Genomic DNA, 24,005 nt, shown 5'->3' with positions numbered 1-24,005 from the left:
ATAACCCAATAATCTTCAATTACCCAATAATAAAGCTTGAACAATAGTTAAGGAATGATTAATATGTAATTTTGTGGAATTATTAAGATTAATCTATTCTAATGTACTCCTAATAAAGGCTTAATCTAATCTAAAGAATCTTTTATCTAAGAAAACTTGGTAATTAGCTAGGTAATACAATGCAGTATATATAGTGGTACATCATTATGTTAAGCAAGGGTAGATTAGTAAATAACAATGCTTAAGTGTTGAATAGAGCTTTGTAACTCCCGAGGGACATGCGTGGATTATGTAGAAACTCCCAAGGAAATCCGCGCGTCCTAGACTGAAGCATGCTTGGTCCTGTAAGACGATCCGCTCAGGCTGGTATCGGGACGCTCGGATCCTTGGCTGAGACGCTCGTCCTGAGCTCAGGGCACTCGGATCCTGGAACAGGGTTCCTTCTCCATTATTTAATGGCTAACAATCCACTCGTCCAGGCTTGGGGACCCCCGTCCCGAGCTTGGGGAAGCCCATCCTGACCTCGGGACGCTCAGATCATAGGTCAGCTTGTTTATTTGAGCTCGGATTGTAAAACGGACGTCATTTCCTCATCCGGACTCCTATTGGAGTGATTCAAAAGCCTAGACCACTTGATTTTTCGACGCCGTTTCATCTATCATAGTTTTAGAGCCAAACAAGAAACTCTTGGTTTAGTTCCAAGCAATTTCCTCTTGTAATGGCTTCCTTCTCGTCATCCTTGCTCAATAACTTGGGGATTGATTCTTGGGTTGTGGGGGTTGTCCTTCATTACCGTAAAACTTGATTTATTGAACTACGGCCTTTAGCCTTGGTCCCTCTTTGATGCTTGGTCATTGGATGTTATCAATTTAGCTCCATTTTACTCCGTTTGGGTAAGGTTAGTACTCCTCTTTTACAAAGGACACCAAACCTCATAGAATATGCATAATAGGAAGCTAAAGACAAGAAACGACCCTAATACACACTAAAAAGCATAGGAACTAGGCTAGTTAAGGGACTAAATGTGCGTAAATATGAGTCACATCAAACATCCCCAAACTGAACCTTTGCTCGTCCCGAGTAAAGAGTTGACTAAAACTATGACCTTTATTTATACTAATCTAATAATATAGCCGATGTGAGACAATTACCGGGTCTCATTCCGCCCCTTCAACTCACAACAAGACATCTATGAGGTAAGATGCCTTCTTGCAAGGCAAGGTGGGGCTTGTCAAAATGGCGATACATCCAAGCATTAAGCACACAAAATAAGTAATGGATGCATCTACAAAAGAATAGCAACTTTCCTCATCTAAGTGGCGGAAATCATCTAAGGGGGAAGAAATTCAAGGGTACACACTCCATCATAGATATTGGTTCTCCTAGTTACTAAGTCCAAGAGGATACAAACAAGTCACCTCCAAGTTGTGTCAAACTAGGGTACCTTTGTCCACAATTGCTAAATGTTTTCGTCAAGAGTAGACTCCTTATGGTGTTAGAAACACTGTAGGATCGCGGAATTCCCCCTCTTGCCCAGACAAGAAGAAGGATCGTCCCCTTTCCACCATGCAACAAAGTAGGATCATCAAAAGATAGAAAGGGTTTCAACATGCATGAGTTTCATAATGGTAGTTTGCCTTTGATTTGTTTTTCCCTCCAAATTCTTGTGGCATTGAAGTTTTTGAGAACATTTCTTTGCCATTTTTCATGTTTGGCAATTTCATACTTGGCAATTTCTTTGCATTTTTTTTGAACATTTTCAGAGTAACCCCATTTTGTAGCAAGGGTAATTTTATTAAATCATAGGAGTCTATTTTTGCTCCTCTTTTCATTAATGCATTTTGCAAACTTTTGATTTCGATTTGGTACTTGTACACAATTTGACATTTTTTTTGTGTGCCCATTTCCTTTTTGTTGACAAAATATGATGATAGAAGTGTAAGAATGGTTGCATGGCTTCAAAGGTCACCTTGGAATAAACGGTAGCCAAGGAGTTATCACACCATAAGGTACTCTTGACTAGGCCTTAGTCCATGGGTCAACAGATACTAGTATGACACATCCTAGGGTGTCTTGAGGATATTCTAACAAACGAAGTTTCAAGGAATATAATTATCTACAAGGGCCTTATATACACTTGTCAAACATCCCAAATAGGCATTTTCACAAAATTTTCTAACCATGCAACTATATGTTATGATGCAACTAACATATATACAACTCTAATGCATATGCTTCTATCAACTATAATGCCATATAATCTAAATGCAACTCCTAACAACACATAGATGCTCAAACTGCAACAACAAAATACACCACATCCTCCCAGACATGTAAGCCCATCCTCCTCATATGAATAATAAAAGGAAGTGTAAGGGAACTAAGGATTAGAACGATCATACCAAGCGGTCTTTACATTTCCTTTGCCAATGCCTCAAATGTAGTGTTGTATCTATGTGAGAAGAGAACAAAAATACAAGTATATACAATTCTACACTACTAAATTAAGGAACATGTTTTTGGTTTTTAAAATTTTCAAATTTTTATCGATTTAGTTTTTATGAAATTAAAGAACATATTTTTGGGATTTTTCGAAATTTTTCAATTTTTATGTATTTTGGAATATAAATTCCTATCCTCCTCTTTATTTTGGACGTTGTCCTCAATGTACATGTAGGAGTAGCAATGAAAAATAAATACATGTTTTTGGATTTTTATAGTTTTATGAAAAAAGAAGTACAAATGCAATGATATGATATTATTGAATGCATGCATGCTCTAACTAAATGCAATTCTATATGACATATATAACAAATGAATGCAATTTACAACACTAAATGATGCATGCTCTCACCTATGATCAAACCTCCTCAAACCGATTTAAGCATTATTTCTAGTGTAGAAAGGAATAGGATTGGTCATTAGTGACTATGTATGAATGCAAGAACTAACTTTATGCAACTAACTAATGGACATGTGAGAAATATTACAATGCAAACTAATCTAATCATATGATATATATTACAATGCAACTATATATGAGAGATAGAGAAAGGGTATCATACAATTGGAGGTGGTATGGTCAAGCACCTCTAGCCATCTTACTCATCATCATCATCATTGCGGTTTCCGCGTCTGCTAGATCCTCCTTCGTCATAGCCTCCTCTTTGGCTAAAGAATCCCCCACTTTGGTCACCAAAGATCCCTTCTTGGTTGCCATAGTTAGGGAACAAGAGATGTGGTTGAGCCCAAGTTGGATGAGGGCCTCTAGGGTTGATGTACCCTTGTTGAGCCATGTTGTAGTAGCAGGGGTATTGGGCCAAGTAGTTATCAACCCTCCCATCGTGCACTCGAATATCAATATTTTGCATGAGCTTCATCAAATCAGTCATGGATGGAGCTCTCGGATATTGAGGAGTGAATGGTACATGTTGTGTTGGGTAGGGTAGAATGGGTACATAGGATGGTGGTGCATCACCCCTTTCCGGCAACTCGTGAGGTCGATGAGGTGCTTCTTCTCTTGGTGGTGGGTTGTCATGGATCTCAATGGGGAGTAGGTAGCTTGGCCTAGGCGAGTACCGTCTCAAGCGGGGCTCGCTAGGTGGTTTGTTCCACCCCGTGAGAATAAGTGGTGCGCATCCCTTGGTGAACCACTCTACACTTCCGGCTTGATTATATGTATACCAACGGTGGTGGTTGAAGATAGCATCCTCATACCGGGGCAAAGTTTATTGGTCAAAATTGTGATTAGGCCTCCCATCACAAAGGTCTTGATATGAGAATTCCTTTGAGCAAAGTCATTGAGCCTTGTAAGCATCTCAAGGGGTGTGTTTAAATTGTAAGGCCTTGGCCCTTGCACATTCAAGTAAGTCTATAGAAAAGTCAAGTCGAGAAGGGTGCACCTGTCTTGCTCTAGCCTTCCATTGATAGTTCCGGCTATAAATCGTTTAGTAATCCTAATCAGCGGATGTTGGATAGCAACAGTATAGCATTGCTTATAGGAATAGAGTTCTCTCCCAGAAATGGCCCTCCATATGTGGTTAACGGTGAAGTCGGAGGGCTTATCGGTGTTGTCTCTCGGTACTTCAAGACCAAAAATACTTGCAAAATGGTCTAGAGTCAACCTATGGTCTATATTGCAAAGACAAAACTCCATACCAATATTTCTCCGTTGATTAGTGACAACATGGAGACTACACAAAAACTCTAGTGTGAGACTTAAGTAAGTGTCCTCATGGGCATAAAACATCTTCTCAAGACCTAAACCATTGAAAAACACCTCTATTTGACGCCTTATGCCAAGTATTTCTAATGCATCAAGATCAATGAATTTACTAGGTTCATAGTCCTTATCTAGGAATTGTTCAAATAGTTGGCGGTGGTCATTGTTGGTGAAGAGTACCTCCGCGAAATACTCAAGATGTGCAACGCCGTGTATCAATACATTCTCTCGGCCTCTTGCCTCCCGTGAGGCGGATAAAGTAGCATCCATACGATGCTTAGGCACGGTATCGGTTGCTTTCTTGCTTTTGCTCCTTAGATTCATTTTTGCTTGATGTGATTGGTAGGGTTTTGCTTAATTTTTGTGATGGGGATTGTCTCTAGATATTGAGATGTGGTTTTGATTTGATAAGATAAGGAAATAGAGATGTGGGGGGCGGTTATATTGAAAAAGGGATTTTGGGACGAGCGGGCTAGGGTTGGGCTCGGACGGATTAAATTGTGACCCAGTCATTTACCCATTGTAATCCGTGCGTCCTACCATCGGCTCGGGCGTCCTGAGGATGCAGCACGGGCGTGCTACTAAGAAAACGAGCGGATTCCCTTCTAGCTAGTCTTTTTCTTTTGGATTCAGTTCAGGACGAGCTTCTTGGGGTGAGGATAAGCGGATCTTTTTTGGGACGTGCGTCCTCAGAAAAATCTGTTCAGATTTCCGCTCAGGAAAAATCTTGCTCAATGTATGGTCCAGGACGAGCGTCTTGGTGATGGCTCGAGCGGATAAGTAGTGGGACGTGCGTCCTGGCTCCAAGTCACGCGGATTTCGTGACATTAATCTGTTTTGCCTGAAGCACAGCTCGGGACGAGCGGGCTACTGTCGGGACGTGCGTCCTGAGCTGTTCTTTATCAACCGTTCAATAGTTCCATACTAATCCTCTCCCTTGCACCCTTTGGTGTTTCCTTCCTATCAATTTCTGAAAATTTCCTCAAAAAATGGATAAGGAACCCTCCCTCACAACTCTTGTCTATAAAAATGCATGTAATCTAAAAGTACATTAAATATTTTTGACAATGCAAAGTTGTAGAAAGGAACATGTTACAAATGGTGGTTTGAGATAGGACTCCACCAAAGTAGTTTGAAATTTTAAAATCTATTGTCCATAGAGCTCAATGCTCTTAGTAGAAGGTCAAAGGCTTGTGAACAAGCCTCAAATAAGCATGAGTATGGTTTGTTCCAATTCAAAATAAAGCTTGGCCAAGGGAGCTTGTTACTCATTCTCTCTTTCACCTTGCCCTTGGCACTTGAGCCTTTACATTGCCCAAACCGACAAGCCCATGATTCTTATCAACACAAGGTATGAAGTATGGCTCATTTTCGTCCGAAGACTTCCACTCACCAACTTCTTCTTCAATTTTGGTGATGACGATAGCATTTGGATTTATCAATCCATGAAGAGCAGAAGGAGAATCCTCATAACATTGATGCCCGGGTACCTTAGGAATTGAGATTTTGGGTGCCAAGTCTTCACAAATAAACTCATTTGTAACTTTGTACTTGAGCTTCTCCACCAAGTACCTTTTATATGACAATTTTACCTCTTAGAGAAGGTTTACCATATCATCTCCAATAATCATAGGTTCCATGGTGGGTGTGAAAGGGTCTTCATAATCAATAGGAAGGAGACATTAATCTTCTCCATGGAAGCATATCTCAAATTTCTCAAGGATGGGCTCATCAAGTGAGGCAATATCACAACTCCTTTCCTCTTCTTTATTCCATATGTCCTTACATGACACATATTCAGCATAAGCTTCTTTCATAGGCTTGTCATCATCGCTATCTTCATACGAAACATAGATAGGGGCTTTACTTCTCTTCATTAACTCTTTCTCCAACACCTTAATGTTAAGATCAAATGACACACCCTCATACTCATAAAGGCTAAGAGTATGTCTTATTCAACCCCATGTCTTCTTCATCAAATACAACACTTTCATACTCACAAGAGCTAAAGGAGATTGGCTCCTCCCACTTCTCATCAAAGGTAACTCCTTCAAACTCGCATTCATGATCAATGTCTAAGGAATGGTGAGGAGTAGTTACTTGGGCTTCCTTCATTTGGGCAATTCGAATTGCCAACTCCTCACCGTGGGTAGCAATGCTTTGGAGAACATTGTTACTATTTTGGCTTTTTTCTAAAATTTGTGTGAAGAAATTTTATTGGTCTCCCATCATTTGGAGAACTATATTTTGAATGTCAAACTCATGCTCATCTTCTTGTTGTTGGTGGGTGTGAAATTGCTCATATTGTGGCATTTGGAATTGGTTGTAAGGTGAGTTTTGGGTTGGTTTTTGTTGTGGATATAAGGTGTGGTGATTTTGGTGGGAAACTTTGGGGTAGTAGTTAGGATTTTCATTGTATGAATTGTAAGGTAGTTTGTGTTGACTTGCTCCTCAAACTCCCTATACCCATACTCATACTCAAAAGATCCACCACATACTCCATGTGTCAAGTCTTGAGCCATCATCATAGCTAAGACAAGGAAGCAACTACAAGCACGGAAACTACAATAAAACGGTAAAAACAAACCTTGAGCAACGAGATCCTTAAGGTTAAGGCACAAGAAATAAAATTCCCAAGGAACCAAGGCTCCTCAAGAAGAAGCACAACTAAAACTAGACAAAAGAACGATTCAAATACACAACACCGTCCCCGACAACGGCACCATTTTAATGGAGCGTGTCGTTGTACGCCATCAAACACATTTATACCCAACTACTAGCATAGCAAGCAAGTCGGGGTCGATCCACGCGATGGGGGGTACTCAAATTGTTCAATCTAATTGTGGTTGCACTTAGGGTTGTCACAATTGATTTGGGTTGATGATTCTAAACTAATGAAAGCAATGAAATAAAACAAGCAATAAATTAAGAGATGTAAATCCATACACTTATAAAAGTTTGAAGTTGTATCACTGTAGCTATGAATAGTTGCCTAAAAATCTCAGCCCTTAATTCCTAACACATCTTATCCCTCCATTCTTCCCTACCTTTCTTCTACACCACCAACTAACCTTTCTTCTACACCACTCACTTATCCTCTCACTCACTTTCTCTGGATAATTCACTCACCTTTCTTCCACACTACTCGATACACTACTCACTCACTTTCTCTCTATAACTCACTCACCTTTCTTCTATACTACTCACTACACTACTCATGATAACTCACTCACCTTTCTTCTACACTACTCACTCATTGCTCACTCATCAGCTCACTCATCGTCTCACTGCCGATCTTATCTTCACCACAATTGATCTTCTAGATTAGGGTTTCGATTTGTGAATCCGCCGACGAACACAATTATGCTCTTTCTGGTGAACAATTGAACGATCTCCGAAACGAGAATAAGCGGTTGACTGAATTGTTGGACCACAATTTGAAGCTTCTTCAAAATTTATCGCCATCTCCTTGTTTACTCAATGATTGTCCTCCCGATGTAAGTTTGTTCAATTGTTGTTCGTGTAATGGTTTTTGGGAATTCGGTTGTGTGTTAATGTGTGGGTTTGATGAAGTTTCAATCTTTGATTGTGGGTTTTGTTGGTTTAGTGCCAGGAATTTATAGGATGATGATTTTAGTGAGATGAATTCATTTATGTTAATACTTAGTCTGTTCCATTTGATTGTATATGTTTTCCGAAAGATATGAGGGTATCAATGAAGTATCTGTTAATTGAAAAGAAATTGAGCAAAGATGTGGCTTGTTGCCTTATTTAGATTTTTCACTGTATCTAATCTGTGAAAATTCGGTTTTTATTACCATTAAGTTGATATGTGATTTATTGTTTTAGCAAATTCAGGAAATGAGGTTGATAAATTTGGGTCTTGAGGTGTGGTTTGAGCTGATTTTATGTTCTAGTGTTTACTGTTTATGCAGCTACATGAGCGTATTGTAGGAGCCGTAGATTCTGACAAATTCTCGACTCGACTTCATTCCCTGCGTGATGGTTCTGACAATGGAGATGCAAATGAGTTTCCGTTCAAGGAGCCCACTGGTGTGTTATCTTTGTGCTTTGAGAGTTTTGAGTTTCTGATAAATTTATAAGAATAGCGTTGTCGTTCACTATTCTAACCCTTAAGACATGGTAGTAAAGGGAAGATATAGGCGGTTGAGGAACTATTACCCTTAATGGGGGGTAATGCATTACCCAGGGAAGATGCCGAGCTGGGTAAATCTTACCCCATTTATGGTTATGGTAGAAGTTATATAACTGTTACAGTTTCTTCACCTCCTTCCTCTAACCACTACCTCTTAGTTTTCTTTGCTTTTCCCTTCACTATCCCGTAAGTCCGTAACAAGTTCCCCCACTCCAAGCTCTGATTATATGGGTTATTGTTGGTTGGCAGGAGATAACATTGGTTATTCTTTCTGTCTATCTACTCCACTCATTCTCATCGGCCTCTTGCTTCTCACACCGTCTCTTGTTTCTCACATCTCTATCCAGCTTTCTCCGCAAAACCTAGATATTTACTGGGTATTCTAAATTAGGGTTTCGATTTGTGAATTACTGGTATTCATTTATTCTTCCCATTCTCCCTTTCCTGGAAAAATGACTTTCCCTTTTTAAAATTAGGGTTTCATTTTGATTTCAATTGCAATTTAATTTCCGTTATTTTTTCTGCAAATTAAAGCTTCAATGATTTTTGTTACTGTTAGAGTATTTTAGTGATAGTTTGTTTAGTAATTAGTTGTTTTAGGTACTGTATGAATTTCATTTTTGTAGTTTATTCAGATCCCTAATTTCGATTTGTGTTTTAGGTAGTTGTTTTAGCCTTTTCCGGAATGCTATAACTAGCACCTTTTCCTCCCACGAGACCCACCTTACCTTTCCTGGCACCTTTTCCGGCTACCTTACCTTTTATGGGTTCCTGCCACCTTACCTTTACCTTCGATAACCGCTTTAGCATCCGTCACTATCCCCATTCCAATAACAAATTCGCCGACAATCATCGTTCCTACCGCTGTAAAAAACTTAGAATCGTCGTGTTTGTTTGATTCGCTTAATGTTCACATCACAATTTCCCTTCACTTTCATCTTCGGCCCTTGATCTTCATCTTCACTTTCTTATCCTTAGCTTCTTAAACTGCCATTGACCGGATGCCTTTTCCTTTGGAGTTAGAATTAGTATTTTGTTTTGTCCCAAATATTTGGGGTTTTTTTGGGATGTTGTTAATTATGCTCCTAGGTTTTGCATCGGATCATAATTCGATGTCAGTAAGTGCCTTATACAAGTCCTTTCTGTATGCTTTGGCTAACTAATCAATACAATTTTTACTGATTAATCGATTAGCTTGGTTATTTGTTTGGGTTTGTTAATCTTGTTTGATCTTTCCTTGTCAGGATACTCCCACTGCTCGGATTACGTATTCGGCTAGCTTGAAACTTCCTACTTGCTTGTCCGCCCGACACCTTCACCGCTGCCTTCCTTTACCAGATCACTTGTTATGAGGTGTGATAGTAGGGACACACTGAAACCAAAGTACTTTATATAAATAAGTTATTTAGTGATAGGTACAGTTCTGCCCATCAAACAGTTGATAAATCTGTTACGCATTTCAATTGTTATGTTTGCGCAGGTAGGTGGAGCTTAAGGTTCGATTTTAAAAGCTGGCCCAATTTTGACACGGCGTTCAGGTTATTTCATGGACATGATGGAGTTGTTCTGCTTTCTGAGAGATCATTTGTGAGGTATGAGAATCGTGAACATGGTCCAATTCAGGTTTAGGTTTATCTAGGTTATTAAAATTCAAATTTAGGTTTATTTGGCGTTCTTAATGCAGGCTAGATTCAGAGTGAAGTCTGGACGGGTGTAAAATCTAGGTTAGTGTTGCAAGCTTGTCAACTTAGATCGATAGGGTAGCCCGTCAACTTAGGTTCCATTGGGTTAATTACTACTTACTTGGTCGGCGCATTTGATTGATTGTATAATGGTTGTTCCTTGTCTTAAGGACTCTGCCGTTGTTTATACCATAGTGCCCTTCCATTTGCTTACCTAACTCTGGACATCGCTAAGTAACCGTTTATTGGACTCTTCACTCTCACAAGTCGTTGTTTCAACTAATAAGTTAGTTTGGTTATTTTTTACGCCGCTTGTAAATTTCAATTTGGGGCTTTAACATCTGTGCTTTGACCACACTCGCTTTCTCACATACGAATTTATTGCCTATACAAATGTTCAACTCCTCGGTGCTTTTTCGTGTGACTTTTAAAACACGGTTAGATGAGTCATTCGGGCAGGTGCATATTCACTGTTAGAGCTTGGAATTTATGATAAATCTGTATTCGGTGGTTGGGAATGTGTTAATCTCATATTGTTTGTATCTAGCGTCGGCTAATTCATTACATTCATGTTCTAGATCTTTAAATGTCCTATGGCATTATGGAAACGTCCTTTGGGTTGGTAACATGTCAGCCTAGCTGTTCTGGCAAGCTCAAATGGCCCGCAAGTGTATTACTCCCATATCAATTACAGTTGTCTTCAGCTTCATTCTTCTTAGATTTGCATTGTTTATTTTAAAATTATCATGTTATTTAAAGACTCACTGGTCCGAAATCTTTTTCTTTATTGTTAGTTTTGACACCTCTCGCAGCTCGCTCTAGATGCCGCTAATTAAGTAGATCTCTGAATGTGACGCCAAGGTAATTACTTTTGAATTTTAAGTTTCACTGATAGACGCCTGTACCATTAATCGTTACTTATGATCTAAGCATTTGAAATTGTGCTTTGTCAACAATGTCTCTCCACCCCGGATATCTCCTTTAGGGTTCTGTGGGGTCATGTACTATTGTGTGCTTAACTGCTATTTAACATTTTACAATGGGTGGATGTGTACCGGCCTATACGATTATTGTGCGTCACGTTGGTATGTTTGACATAACTCCCTCTATACCTATCAAGTGCCCTACCACAGTTAGCTATCGCTGGTTACCGCTTGACTGCCAGGCGTCCACTATACGGTAACAACAGTTGTTTCTAATGCTTGTTTTCTCAATGATTGCTCTACGCGTCACTTTACTCAATAGAAAGGAAACAAAACCCTAAAATCTTCTTATCATTTTTCTAAACCCAAAACCGGGAGTGCTTTCTGAGAGTTTTGTGATTTAACCAAATTGATATTTATATTTCGTTAGGCGTGTGCACGGCATGCTGGAAACTTAGATAAGCGTTGTATACTGGTACGTGTTGATTTTTTTCTCACTTTTTTCTCTCACCCATTTGTCTTTTTTGCACGTTGTCCGTTAGCGGTAGTTAGTTATGTGTTAATTTCATATTGTTTTTTTCTACCATGAGCTGACAGGTTACTTTAGTGTTCTGGATCTTTATTTGTCGTATAGAGCTACAGGAATGTTCTTGGGCTAGGGGCGTGTCAGCTTTGCTGTAAAGGATGGCCACGAATAGCCCAACGTTAGATTACTACCAGGTCCATTACAGTTACCTCCCTACTCATTTTTTTTGTGTTGCATTATTTTTTTTTAGTGTCGGGTTATTTAAAGGCACTTTGTTCTAATATCTTGTTGTTTGCTTCTGCTCCAACTGCGGACAGCTCTGGTTGCCGCTAATTAGAAAGGTCTATGGACGTGGCACTGAGGTTTGTTAATATTGATTTTTCCGTGAACTTACAACTGCATGTGCTGACAAACTGTTACTGTTGTCCTAATCATTTAGTCTGGTATTTTGTTAACATGGCTCTGCTCCCATTTTTTTCCTTTAGGCGTTGTCTGGTAGCGTCATGTTGTGTTCTGACCTGTTATCTACCGACTTCGAAAAAGAACGTGTATGTCGACCTGCAAGGTTATTCTGCATCGCGTTGTTCGTTTGGCATAACTGCCTGAATCACCGTTAAAATGCCGAGCTAATGTGGTAACTCACTTACTACAGCTTTGCGGCTTGCGCCACCTACGATGTGTGGTGACAGTAGCATCTTCTAACAGTGGTTTCTCTTTATGATTGCCCTTATTGTTATTTAACTCATTACAAAAAAAAAAATAAACTCATTCTCCTCTTACCATAGTACTAAACCCATTCTTTGAAATGAATTCTGACAGATCTTTTTCCAAATCAGATTGACATTTTGATTACGTTAAGCGTGTGCATGGCGTGCTAGGAAATTAGTTGCGCGTGGTCTACTGGTATGTGCTAATTTCTGCTCAACCTTTTGCTCACCCATTTGCATTTTTTTATTACTATTTAGATAGCCTTGTGTGTTGTTGATGTGTTGTTTTTTAAACTTTTTTCCATTTTGGTTTATTTATGGAAACTTGTACAAATTGGGTTTGGTTGGTAACGGGCTGTCCTTCGTTTTCATGGGTGGTTGATGGTTTCTGTAGATTTAGGGTGGGGGGGCTTTAAGTGCTCCTTTGCTAAATTCCTGTTGGATATTCATGTCTCCATGGGCATCGCTTGGAGGGCACTTGGTCCCCGCCCGTGGTTATACAAATCACATTACCAATACGCTCGTTTCCTCCCAAATTAACAATGCTATTAAGATACACACATCCGAATGTAAAATGCTTGTCCTTTTTAACAAGACTATTTATGCTTGCCCTTACCTGTTTTTTGAGTTACACCCTCGTGTCAGCAGTATTGCTCGTTCTATGTTGCATTTCGACTACTTTCAACACATTTTAAAATTGATTGTTTGCATGTTCAGATAGGAAAAATGAATAACTAGAATGGGCCAGGCAGCAAGTATGCAGGCATTGAGGCATAATTATGGTTCCTGGTTTTCTCTCAATTGAAAAAATGGGAAACTACTCAAACAAATAGACTCATTGATTTGCCAGACATCTGTGGTGATTCATAAGTTTAATGACTACTGCTATTGATGCTGATGATGGTAGCTTACATTTTTTGGTGGGTCAGACTACTGCTGAAGTCTTGTTTATAAGTAACCATTTCTCAATAGCTACTTATTTTTTTGTGGGTGGTTATTTATATCTGGCCTTTATCATTTAACCTAAATATATGTTAGCTTCGGGTTTATCTATAGGTTATCTGTGTTTAGGTGATTGTTCTTTAAGTTTAAGTTGTGTGTTCCTTAAATGGGCTTGTTTCTTGTCCGTGGAGAATAACTACACGTAAGCTGTTATGGTGATGCTTACTTTTAATCGCATGCATCGGCAAGCTAATGTTTTCTAGCGTGTTTTAAACCACCAGCTGGCTATATATGGGGTTGTTTGCTGACTCAAAAATTTATTGTTTTACGCATTGATATGTGTGACCATCCTTTGTCCCTGAAGACCTTTTTTAATATTGTGACTTTATGTCTACAGATTGTGTGGAGGCGTAATGTAGTGTGGCTTATTTTCTAACGTAGCACGTGTTACGCTGGTAGTGGAGACCACACATGCGACAAGCAATTTCTTTTTTTCTTTTTTTGTTCGTTTCAACGTGCTTACAGACTTCGGAAATTAGGGTATGCTGTTGTAGCATTACTTGTTCTAATGCAGTTCCATTTTGAAATGCAAGCCTCTAAAAAATAATAGTTGCTATTACCGGCCCCATTACACTGAAATTGGGTTTGACTCGTCTGTTCATGCACATCGTATATTGACTAAACTACTGTGTCCGTCACGACATGTTCAACTGGGAACCAAATTATCTAAATACTATACTTATATTTGGACCTACTGCTTGATGACTTACTCTGGGGTGCAGGAAATAGAGGGGGCAACAAAGAAAGAGAGGTGGTCGCGCGTAGGAAGGGTGTTTGGCGTAAAGTACAAGCTGACCGTTGGGGAGTCCCCTGTTGTCTCGTCTCTGGAGCTTCGCTTAATAAACGACATCAACGTTCGTCGTGCAGAGGTATTGTCCTTCACTGGCTCTAATCTGTAGGGATTTTAGCTGCTTTCATTGCTATTGACGTGGCTCATTTATATTGGCTCTACAGCATGTGTTTATACACCTTAGGACTCCTGGGATTTTTGATGTTATCATGTCTTATGTCGGCTTCCCTCCTCCCACCATCATCAGTCCACACTTAAAATGCATTCTAATACCCTATGGGAATATGTCTTACCTCTAACCACACTATATTCCTGCTGAAAACACAAGTTAATACGTTCTGGGCATATTCCTGCTGTAATGCTTTTGTGTCGTGATTGCTAACAATTCCTTAAGTGTTGTTCTCTTTCCTTTAATCCGTGTGTACCTAGGGCCCTGCCTTGACTACTGCTACTGTGGCGTTTTTTTGTTGCGGCCCGTTCGCCAAATGCTCGATTGCTTCCATTCCAAGAACACGTGTTAATAAAAAAAAAGCACAGAAATCTGGAGATAATCCTGAACATTGCAAGCTGACGACTTGCTATGACTCTGCTGGACACATGTGGATATGTGGAGTTAGGAAGGTCACTTACGTTGCTTACTGCTACTGCACCCACGGCTCATAGTGCATAACTCTACTACATACAAGGCAGGGCATCAACGATAGTAATGTCGTCTTAGATATAAGCGATTTAGCATAGGATAACAGTTCTGACGTGTCCAATGAATTAGCATACTATAAAGTAGTCACAACGTAAGCTAGACCAACCCTTAAAACCATCTCGTGCTGTTGATGTACAATATCCAATTACATTTATTATCAAAGCGAAATTCCAATATGTCTGTTCCTTTTTTCGATTAAATACTATATCAGTTATTTATCTCTCTCTCTCTCTCTCTATATATATATATATATATATATATAAATATATATATATATATATATATATATATATATATATATATATATATATATAAATATATATATAGATGTGTGTATATGTATATATATATATGTGTGTGTGTATATGTATATATATGGTCCATTTAAAGCCTTATACTACTGCCATTTTCTTGGGAAATATATATGCGATTTCGATTACACGTACCTCAAAAGATAAAAAATGCTTCATATCCATTTATGAAACCCACGTCCATTTAAAGTTTTGATACCCGTCGTCAGGTGTCAAAAATAAATTTATAATCTCCAACTACAACTATAGCTAGTGGCAGTCGGGTCGAACCACAGAGAGGCAGACGTAATTTCTAGTTGTTTAAATTCGGTCTAAGGTAAAAATAAGGTGGGGGTTTGATTGAATTGGTCTATAGCTAATGAGCAATAAAATAAAGTAAACTAAGCAAACGGATGAAATCAAGTATAAAAAGGGGTACTGGGATGGTCAGTTTGTTATAGCTTCGGCGGCAGCATACTAACTAGGTCTAAACCAAACACATGAGGCGGGAAATAAAGAGGTCCTCTCGGTCCACTCTTAACAAATAGCATCTTTCGATCTCGCTATAGGTCCCTAATATCACTAATACTAACTTTCGTCCTGAGAAGTGACTAACGGTCTAAACTTTACCTATCTTTCGATCTCAGCATAGTTTAGTCATTTTAATTGGTGATCTAACAACTTTCCCTATCTTTCGATCTAATGGATCAGTCATAAATTAAGCATCTAACTGGTCGCATGCATTCGATTCGTTAAATACAACATTGAAATCAATTAAAACGAAAGGTAACCTCACGTGGTCGGATCGATCGACCGGTATAGCGATCGATCGATCGACACGCGATTTCGATCCAAATTAATACTACGCCGCGTACGCCATAATTCCCCTACATCCTAGCACAATTGATTTAGCTACTCATGGCTATGGCAAAAATAACAATAATATTGACGATAAAGACTACTGAATTCATGCTAAAAATAGTAGAACAAACAATAAACATAAAGCGATAAAACGGTTTCGGGAACCTAACTAGCAATTCTATACTAATAACGAAATAAGAGTGAATCCAAATAAGGCAGAAGAATACCGAGATTGTAGAGGAATGATTAAGAATAAGAACAAAATTCCAATGTCAAAACAATATTCCGAACCCTAATAAAACCTGAATGTTACTGTGTAAAACTTAGATAAAAATCGGATCCAAACTGGATGCCCGTATCTGATGTTCTAGGTTACGTTATATAGCAAACATACGTAGCACTTATTATAAAAACCTAAACATAATGGGCTTCAAGTTCCTCGATCTTTTAATTCTCGTCTGGGATAGCAGCTTGGTCGATCGACTAAGCATGGCGGTCGATCGATCGCTCTTGATGTCTGATAACCACGGAACCCGCAGTTGTCGTCGATCGATGGTGATGGTAGTGGTCGATCGGCTGCTTGAGCTGCTACTTGACTTCTATAATCTCGTGGATTTGTCTTTTGGGCCTTGGATTGTGCACCAAGCTCGTTCCTTAAGCGAATACTTCACGTCAATTGCAATGCAGGATAGTCGGGGACGGATTTAGCTCAATTTCCGTTGAATTCTTCACATTTCTGCAATAAAGTACAAAAACACGAAGGTAGACGGAAATGGGGGAAATGACAGCTTAAACTACACAAATGAGCTCTGAAATGCGTGTAAAATAGGATGTAAAACATCATATAAAAGACACGCATCAAGCTTCATATCTGATATTTTTAAGGCATTGATGTAATGTTTCTATCTTCTGTTAGATCTGATATTTTTCTGGTGGTAATGCAAGAGAGTTTCCAGCTTGTGTGTTTAATCTATAATGTCGAGCAACTATGCTCGGCTTCCCCATGAAGCCAGGCATGGAGGCCAAATGCTTATGGTTGTATGAGCCTACACTGTTGTTCCTCTAGGTCAAGACATGATGGGTGCAGTCACAATTGTGGATGGTTTGGGACCCATTCCTAATGAGGTTTCACTCATCTGCAATGTAAGTCCAGTCCAAACATTCGGTTCCTCGATATATTGTGCTGACAATGGACTTCCATTCTTATGTGAATGAAAGTTCATTGGCTGTATCTTGTGTATAATTATTTGCCCTCTGATTATATCCGCTTCTATTATGATTATAATAGGCATGTTGAAGGTCATAGAGGAGCAATGACTTAAGGCATCGCTTTAGACTGTCAAGCACGCCGGCTGCCCCAAGGCATAAGAACTTATTTCATTGGCTTAATAACTATAGATTTATTTGGTGGGTTTTGATTGAGTTTGTTATTTCCCTTAACACTTCTTGCTTGACAGGGTTTCCAACTCGCCTGACTAGTATTATTAAATGAAATAACAACTAATAAATAAAGACAAAGAGATTTTATACGTGGAAAAACCCTGGGAATAAGGGAAAAAACCACGAGCACCAAGCCAGGAGTGATTGTTACTATGATTTTAGGTAGCCTGACAGAGTATGGATATATCAGGCGTGACAGTCGAAATTATAATGCTTAAGAATACAAAAGTGTAAGTGAGAATGAGAGTGTATCCAATGATCCTTCTAATTTTGTCTTCCCTTCTATTTATACTTGATTTCTCTGTTTTTCTCTATGTCGTTTAGGGTTTCCTGGTAAATAGGGAATGTGCCCTATTTACCCGGAGGTGGTTGCCATCTCTTCAACCGTTGCCTTTGACTATCTTTCATATATTTTCTTCTTGAATTAGTCTTCCTTGTTTGTAGGGGACATATGTTAATTGCCTAGTCTTTGTCTGTTGTGCCTGAGTTATTTTCCTCCCAGGTTGCTTTGGTTGATTATCGCCTGTCTTGTATCAACTCCTGCTTGGTGCCTATCAGTATTGAATAAATGCCTGGTTTCAGATGTCTTTTGCTTGGAACTTGTCCGTTGCTGTTGCCTAGCCTATGTCAGGTCAGGCAGGATAATTTTGGACCCAACAATTGCCCCTTATCTGCTTATTCCATTATTGGGTCTGGCCAGGAATAAGGAGATAAAAATTTGGGCCAGGCGAGTGATTTGTGCAGGGACTTTTTATCGGATTTAGAATTAGTGTTTGATTCAACTTCTTGTAACAGTTACTTGCCATAAATAGGGTAGGTTCACAAAACCCTAAGAGTGTCACGATTGATCTTAACCACTTGCTTTCCTAGCCGTTATAGTTTTGCGGCTATAAATATCCTGCTTTTGCCGTGTATGCCTTCACATTCCAATCTCTTTTTCTCTTTCTTTTTGAATCATTTTTTTCTTATTTTTTTTTCTTTTTTTTTTCTTTCCTTCCTTTCTTTTCATTATACCAATAACATCTCAATTGAGCAAAAGGCTCCCAAAAACGAAGTGACAATCCCAACAACTAAACTACTAGCTTGACAAGGGCAGGCTAAATGTAGGATGTAGTAAATGGGACAAAAAGGATATTTTCGGCAGTGTGGAGTTCATGGGCAGAACGAAAAAAAAAAAAGGAAACCTCTACCACATGTGTCAACGAACCACCACTACAAAAAGAATTAAAACAGGCGACTGATTTTGGCGACTGAAATCAGTCGCCAAACGTCAGTCGCGGACCTTAGTCGCCTTTTCTAGCTTTGGCGACTAAAGTCGGTCGCCAAATTTGGCGACTGAAAAATCAGTCGCCAAATGCCAAAAATGGCGACTGATAGGGTAGTCGCCAAATTGGCGACTGATTCAAGGTAGTCGCCAAAATGGCGACTGAATTGCAGTCGCCAAATGCCTATTCAGTCGCCTTTTTTGGGTGACGTAGCCAGTTTGGCTGAGGTAATTTGGCGACTGAGTTGGCATTTGGCGACTGCAATTCAGTCGCCATTTTGGCGACTGAATTGCAGTCGCCAAATCCCAATTCAGTCGCCAAAGCCACTGTATGTTTTGGTGGTTTTTTTCCTTTTCATTGCTAGCCAAATATTCACAACCTGCATACAAACCGATGTTCCACAACACCATACATCCCAAATTTCAACACACACAACACCATACATTTCAACCCAACACCTCCCAATTTCTCAAACTTCATTTCATATATTGAAAATGAAAGTTTTACAAGCTAAGCTATTCTAAATGTTCAAGTCTAAAGTGTTCAAGTTTTACAAGCTTACATGCTAAAATCATCTTACTTGGAAGCCAACACCGGCTCCACTCCCCCCATGTGGACCATGCGGATCATTTGGATCGTAGTTGGATCTAGGTCCGGGGTTACAACCTTGCCACCAATTCTCAAACATTTCCATTCTTTCCTTCATTTGCCGGAATTCTTCATCACGTTTGGCAAGTTCTTCATCACGTTTGGCATCACGTTCATCACGCTCTCTTATTTGACTTTGAAGTTGACTAATAATTCCTGGTTGATACGTGTTCTTTGGGAATTGTTGAAGTCGATCTTCTACGCGTTTTCTAATAGAAAGCCGGTGTTGAACTTCCGGTACCATACACGTGCCCTTTCTTGAAGCCATCCATCAACTCATACCATATGTCATTGTCCGGTCTTTCTGGATTGGCGGCTTTTTCTCGTTCAAATGCTTCCTACAATATTAAACAAATGGTAGTAAGTTAATATGGTAACCACCTTATATACGACATTTTAAAAGAGAATAAATTAACAAAAATTAAGTGTTACGGAAAACTTACATATAATTGCTTGTCTTTTGGCTTAGTCCAAGTTCTAACCCCTTTGTGGTCAACTCGGAATGCGTGTCGAAAAGCCTTGATTTCGTACCGTCGCAATCTTTGTGACTTCTTCTTTCTCTCTCGAATGAAAAAAAAACATACATGTTATAAAATCAACAAAAAATCTAACATAAAATAAACATGATGCATTGAAAACAAAAAAAAAAGTGTAAAATAATAGACAAAGTACTTACACCCAACATACGATTCGTAACGATCGTGAACCCGCGTAATGAGTAGGCTCGTTCACGGCGTCTTCCTTTCCTCCTCTTTTGTTGAGGGATGCTTGCTTAGACTTCTTCTGAAAAGCTTCACTTTTGGTATGCTTTATTAAGCCTTCATACTTGTCACCTGCAATTACACATATGAAATCATAACTAATAAGTTACTGATATTATTTATAATATAAGAGAGTATAAGCTAATTAATACAAATAACAAAACAAGTTAATTAAATACCTTTCATGTGGTCTGGTTCCTTTGGGCGCCTAACTACCTTCCAAATCACGTCCCGATATCGTCGAGTACCGACGTCATTGTACCTGATCCGGACATTCTGTTCTTGAGACGGTGACCAAGCAAATGATAACTACAAAAAAAAAGCGACAAAATTTCATATTAGTATAAAATTAAAGTATAACCTTGGTTCTTAAAAAATTTATCAGAATTACGGAAAATATATACCTGAAAGTTATTGAACCACGCCTCTCTTTGTGCATGAGAAGCTTGTGTCCACGATGTAGGAATTGGACCCATGAAATTAGTCTTCGTGCTTTTCGTGACACCTCGTATCACGCAATCGTCCATAAACCTGCATTTATTTTGAACATGTAAAATTACAAAAAAAAAATAAAAATAAAAATAGTAGACTAATAAAGAATAAAACTTACCATAATCTCGTCGGCTCAAGAATCATCCGATGATCCGAAGTGTACAAAGATCGGCACCGTCTTTGGCTCGTCGGTAGCGTCGTCTCCTCACCGTCACCGTCTCCGCATCGGATCCTCCTGCACAAACTCCTCCTCCTGCTCCGGACGCGTACTGCTGTTCCGAGCCGCCTCCACGCTTCCTACCTCGACTGCTCCGGCCATCTCAGTAATACAAATAAAAATTAACACAAATAATGATAAATGAAAATTATACAGACTTCTAAATTTTAATAATTTACTCTTGAGGAATACAAAATTATACCAATTTAATCATCATCCTCATCCTCTTCCTCATCCCCATCCTCATCATCGTCATCATCATCATCATCATAATCATCTTCATCTCCAAACCCCTCGTCCTTCCTCCTTTTCTCCTCCTCCCTTCTCCTCCTCACCTCATCTTCCCCCCTCCTCTCCTCCTCTTCTTCCCTTCTCTCCTTCTCCTCCTCCTCCGCTTCATCCTCCCCCGGCAGTCTCTCTTCCACATCATAATATTCTTCCTCTTCCATGTCTTCACCATCTTTATTCTCATGCTCATAGTTAATTTCATCGGGTGGAGACAAAAGCGTTTCATTTGAAACGTTTTCTTCTTGGAAAAAAGTTGTATCAACTTGTGACCGTGCCTTTGTCTTAAAGATTGCACACCACGCATTTTGATTTCTATCATTTGTTGTGCTTGGATAAGTAGCAAAATACACTTGATGAGCCTGATGTGCAAGTATAAATGGATCATACTTAGAGTATGTTCTAGTACGATTCACTTCTACAAGCTTGTATTGTTCATGTACTCTCATTCCAGCCACAGAATTATCCTTCCAGTCAACCTTGAATAAGACAGTTTTATAAGCTCGGTCACGTCCACTATAACTAATTTCAAAGATATCTTCAACTATACCATAGTATTCGTTGTCATCAAGAGAAGAAATAGTCACCCCCCAATTGCACCTAGCCTTACCTTTACCGTGGTTGAATGTTTGAAAATTAAACCCATTAACCGAGTATCGATTCCACGTTCTTACCATTTTTGAAGGACCAAAAGCCAAACTTCTTATCAAATCATCTTGAATATTCAACTCAATTACATGTTTCTGAAACCATGATGGAAATTGGTCCTCATGTTTGTCCCAAACATCATCCTTACTTATATTAGGATTCCTCTGAATGAAATCATTAACAAACTGTGTTTCGTATGGCTCCAAGAGGTCACAATTAGATAGCACGTAAAGGTGGGCACGATTATACTCCTTATCATCCACATATCTTGTTTGCCCCTTTGATGAACACCCTTCATCATCTTGAGTTTGAAAAAATTCGAGTAAACTTCCGTCTACTTCATCCGGTTTCTCAACATTCAAGTTTTTTGCTTTGGTTTCTATATGTTTTTCAAAGTAAAGAGAACAAAAGTTTGCAATCTCTTCCGTTAAATAAGCATTGCATATAGAACCTTCCACCCTAGCTTTATTACCAATTTTTTTCTTCAAATGATTAAGAAACCTATAAAAGTTAATGATGAATTTTATTAATAATAAAGTTAACATATAATAAATAGATTAGTTATTATTATTAATTTTAATTTAAAAGTAGCTAGATTATCTTAATTACCTTTCAAATGGATACATCCACCTATATTGGACGGGTCCCCCAACTTTGGCTTCATATGGCAAATAAACCGGTAGATGCTCCATGGAGTTAAAAAATGCAGGAGGAAAGATCATTTCAAGCTTACACAATATCTGTGGTATTTGCTCTTCTAGACGAATCATGTCATCAACACATATTGAAGAGGCACATAAATCTCGGAAGAATTGACTAATCTCAACAACTGCATTCCAAACGTTTGTCGGCACGAGGTGTTTCAAAGCAACGGGTAATAATCGCTCCATGAATACATGACAATCATGACATTTCAAGCCTTGCAACTTGACTTCTTAAGATCAACACATCGACTAAAATCGATGCATACCCATCAGAAACTTCAAATTTTGTAACCACTCACACAATACTTTTCTCTTAGCTTTGTCGAGAGTGAAAATGGATGTTGGCTTAGACCTGTCGCCGCGAATGTGTAATTTGGGACGATGACAAAATATCTCGCAAATCTTTTCTAGAAGCAATGCTATCACATTTTTCACCTTCTACATCCATGATCATGTCAATTAGTTGCTCAAAGAAATTCTTTTCTATGTGCATTACATCCAAATTATGTCTTATCAACATTGTCTTCCAATAAGGAAGGTCCCAAAGAATGCTTCTTTTAAACCAACCGTTTTTCTGCTTTTTCAATTCTTTAAATTCTTCCTCGGTACCATCAATAGGGGATGGTAAATCACATACCGTCTTCCATATCTCATCCCCAGGCACTCGTTTCGGAGGGGCATCAAGCACCTCTTTACCGTTTGTGAAAGCTTTCTTGTTCTTCCTATGTGGATTTCCCTCTCGTAAGAAGCATCTATGACAATCAAACCAGCTTATTTTCTTGCTATTGGGAAGCCAAAATGCTTTACTTTCCTCCATGCAACAAGGACATGCTTTTTGTCCTTGTGTAGACCACCCAGATAGCATACCATAGGCGGGAAAATCATTTATTGTCCACAAAAGGGAAGCTTTAAGTTGAAAATTTTGTTTTTTAGACACATCATAAGTTTCCACCCCAACTTCCCACAAATATTTCAACTCCTCCGCCAATGGTTGTAAATAAACACCCAAATTACGTTTCGGGCTTTTTGGTCCGGGAACAATAAGTGACAAGAAGATAAATGGTCTTTTTATACATAACCAAGGTGGTAAATTGTATGGTATGACCATAACGGGCCAACAAGAATACTTCCTCCCAAAATTACCGAAAGGATCAAATCCATCCGTACACAAGCCAAGTCGTACATTGCGGGGTTCCTTGGCAAAATCAGGATACATCTGATCAAATCATTTCCATTCTTCCCCATCACTAGGATGACTCATCTTCCCCGGAGCACGTGTGTTTTCTTTGTGCCATCTCATTTGTTCGGCAATGTTTTTGGTGGCATAGATTCTTTGAAGTCTTGGTGCGAGAGGAAAGTAAAACAATTGGTTACATGCTATTGGTTTCTTACTCTTTTTGGCCCTCTTACTACCGTTGCCTTTTTTCAACACCAAAACTGTATCTCCTTCACTTGTCTCATATCTATCCGCCCCACAATCTTTACATTTGTCAAGCAAAGCATCATCTTTCCAAAATAGCATACATCCTTCAGGACATGCAGCAATCTTTTCATGCGGTAACTGAAGACCTTTACTACTTTTTTGGTAGTATAGAAACTTCGGGTCATGATATTATCATCGGGGAAAGATTCCTCAAGTAACGAGGCAATGCCATCAACAGCAACAAATGGCATATTGAACTCACA

At 39.1% G+C, this 24,005-nt stretch overlaps 1 protein-coding gene across 14 annotated transcripts; it reads left to right on the top strand.

Moving 5' to 3' along the window:
• The first annotated feature begins 8,543 nt into the window (after nt 1–8,543).
• On the top strand, nt 8,544–14,884 carry LOC141605644 (uncharacterized). 14 transcript variants are annotated; one of them, XM_074424518.1, is made up of 10 exons: nt 8,561–8,791; nt 9,623–9,761; nt 9,859–10,921; nt 11,414–11,458; nt 11,581–11,703; nt 11,827–12,143; nt 12,329–12,412; nt 13,556–13,698; nt 13,941–14,087; nt 14,438–14,884. In XM_074424518.1, the coding sequence occupies exons 8-10, from the start codon at nt 13,630–13,632 to the stop codon at nt 14,669–14,671; spliced, it is 450 nt and encodes a 149-aa protein (XP_074280619.1). In that variant the 5' UTR covers nt 8,561–8,791; nt 9,623–9,761; nt 9,859–10,921; nt 11,414–11,458; nt 11,581–11,703; nt 11,827–12,143; nt 12,329–12,412; nt 13,556–13,629; the 3' UTR covers nt 14,672–14,884. The 14 variants fall into 14 exon arrangements, 11 of the variants coding, with proteins under 11 accessions (XP_074280619.1, XP_074280615.1, XP_074280617.1 ...); XM_074424514.1 differs by having other exon boundaries at nt 9,859–9,970; nt 10,063–11,703; XM_074424516.1 differs by having other exon boundaries at nt 9,859–11,703; nt 11,827–11,871; nt 11,995–12,143.
• The last annotated feature ends 9,121 nt before the right edge of the window (nt 14,885–24,005 follow it).

The sequence above is a fragment of the Silene latifolia genome, chromosome 10 (genome assembly GCF_048544455.1).
Source record: "Silene latifolia isolate original U9 population chromosome 10, ASM4854445v1, whole genome shotgun sequence".
NCBI classification, from domain to species: Eukaryota; Viridiplantae; Streptophyta; class Magnoliopsida; order Caryophyllales; family Caryophyllaceae; genus Silene; species Silene latifolia.
This window is presented reverse-complemented; position numbering and strand designations above follow the sequence as displayed.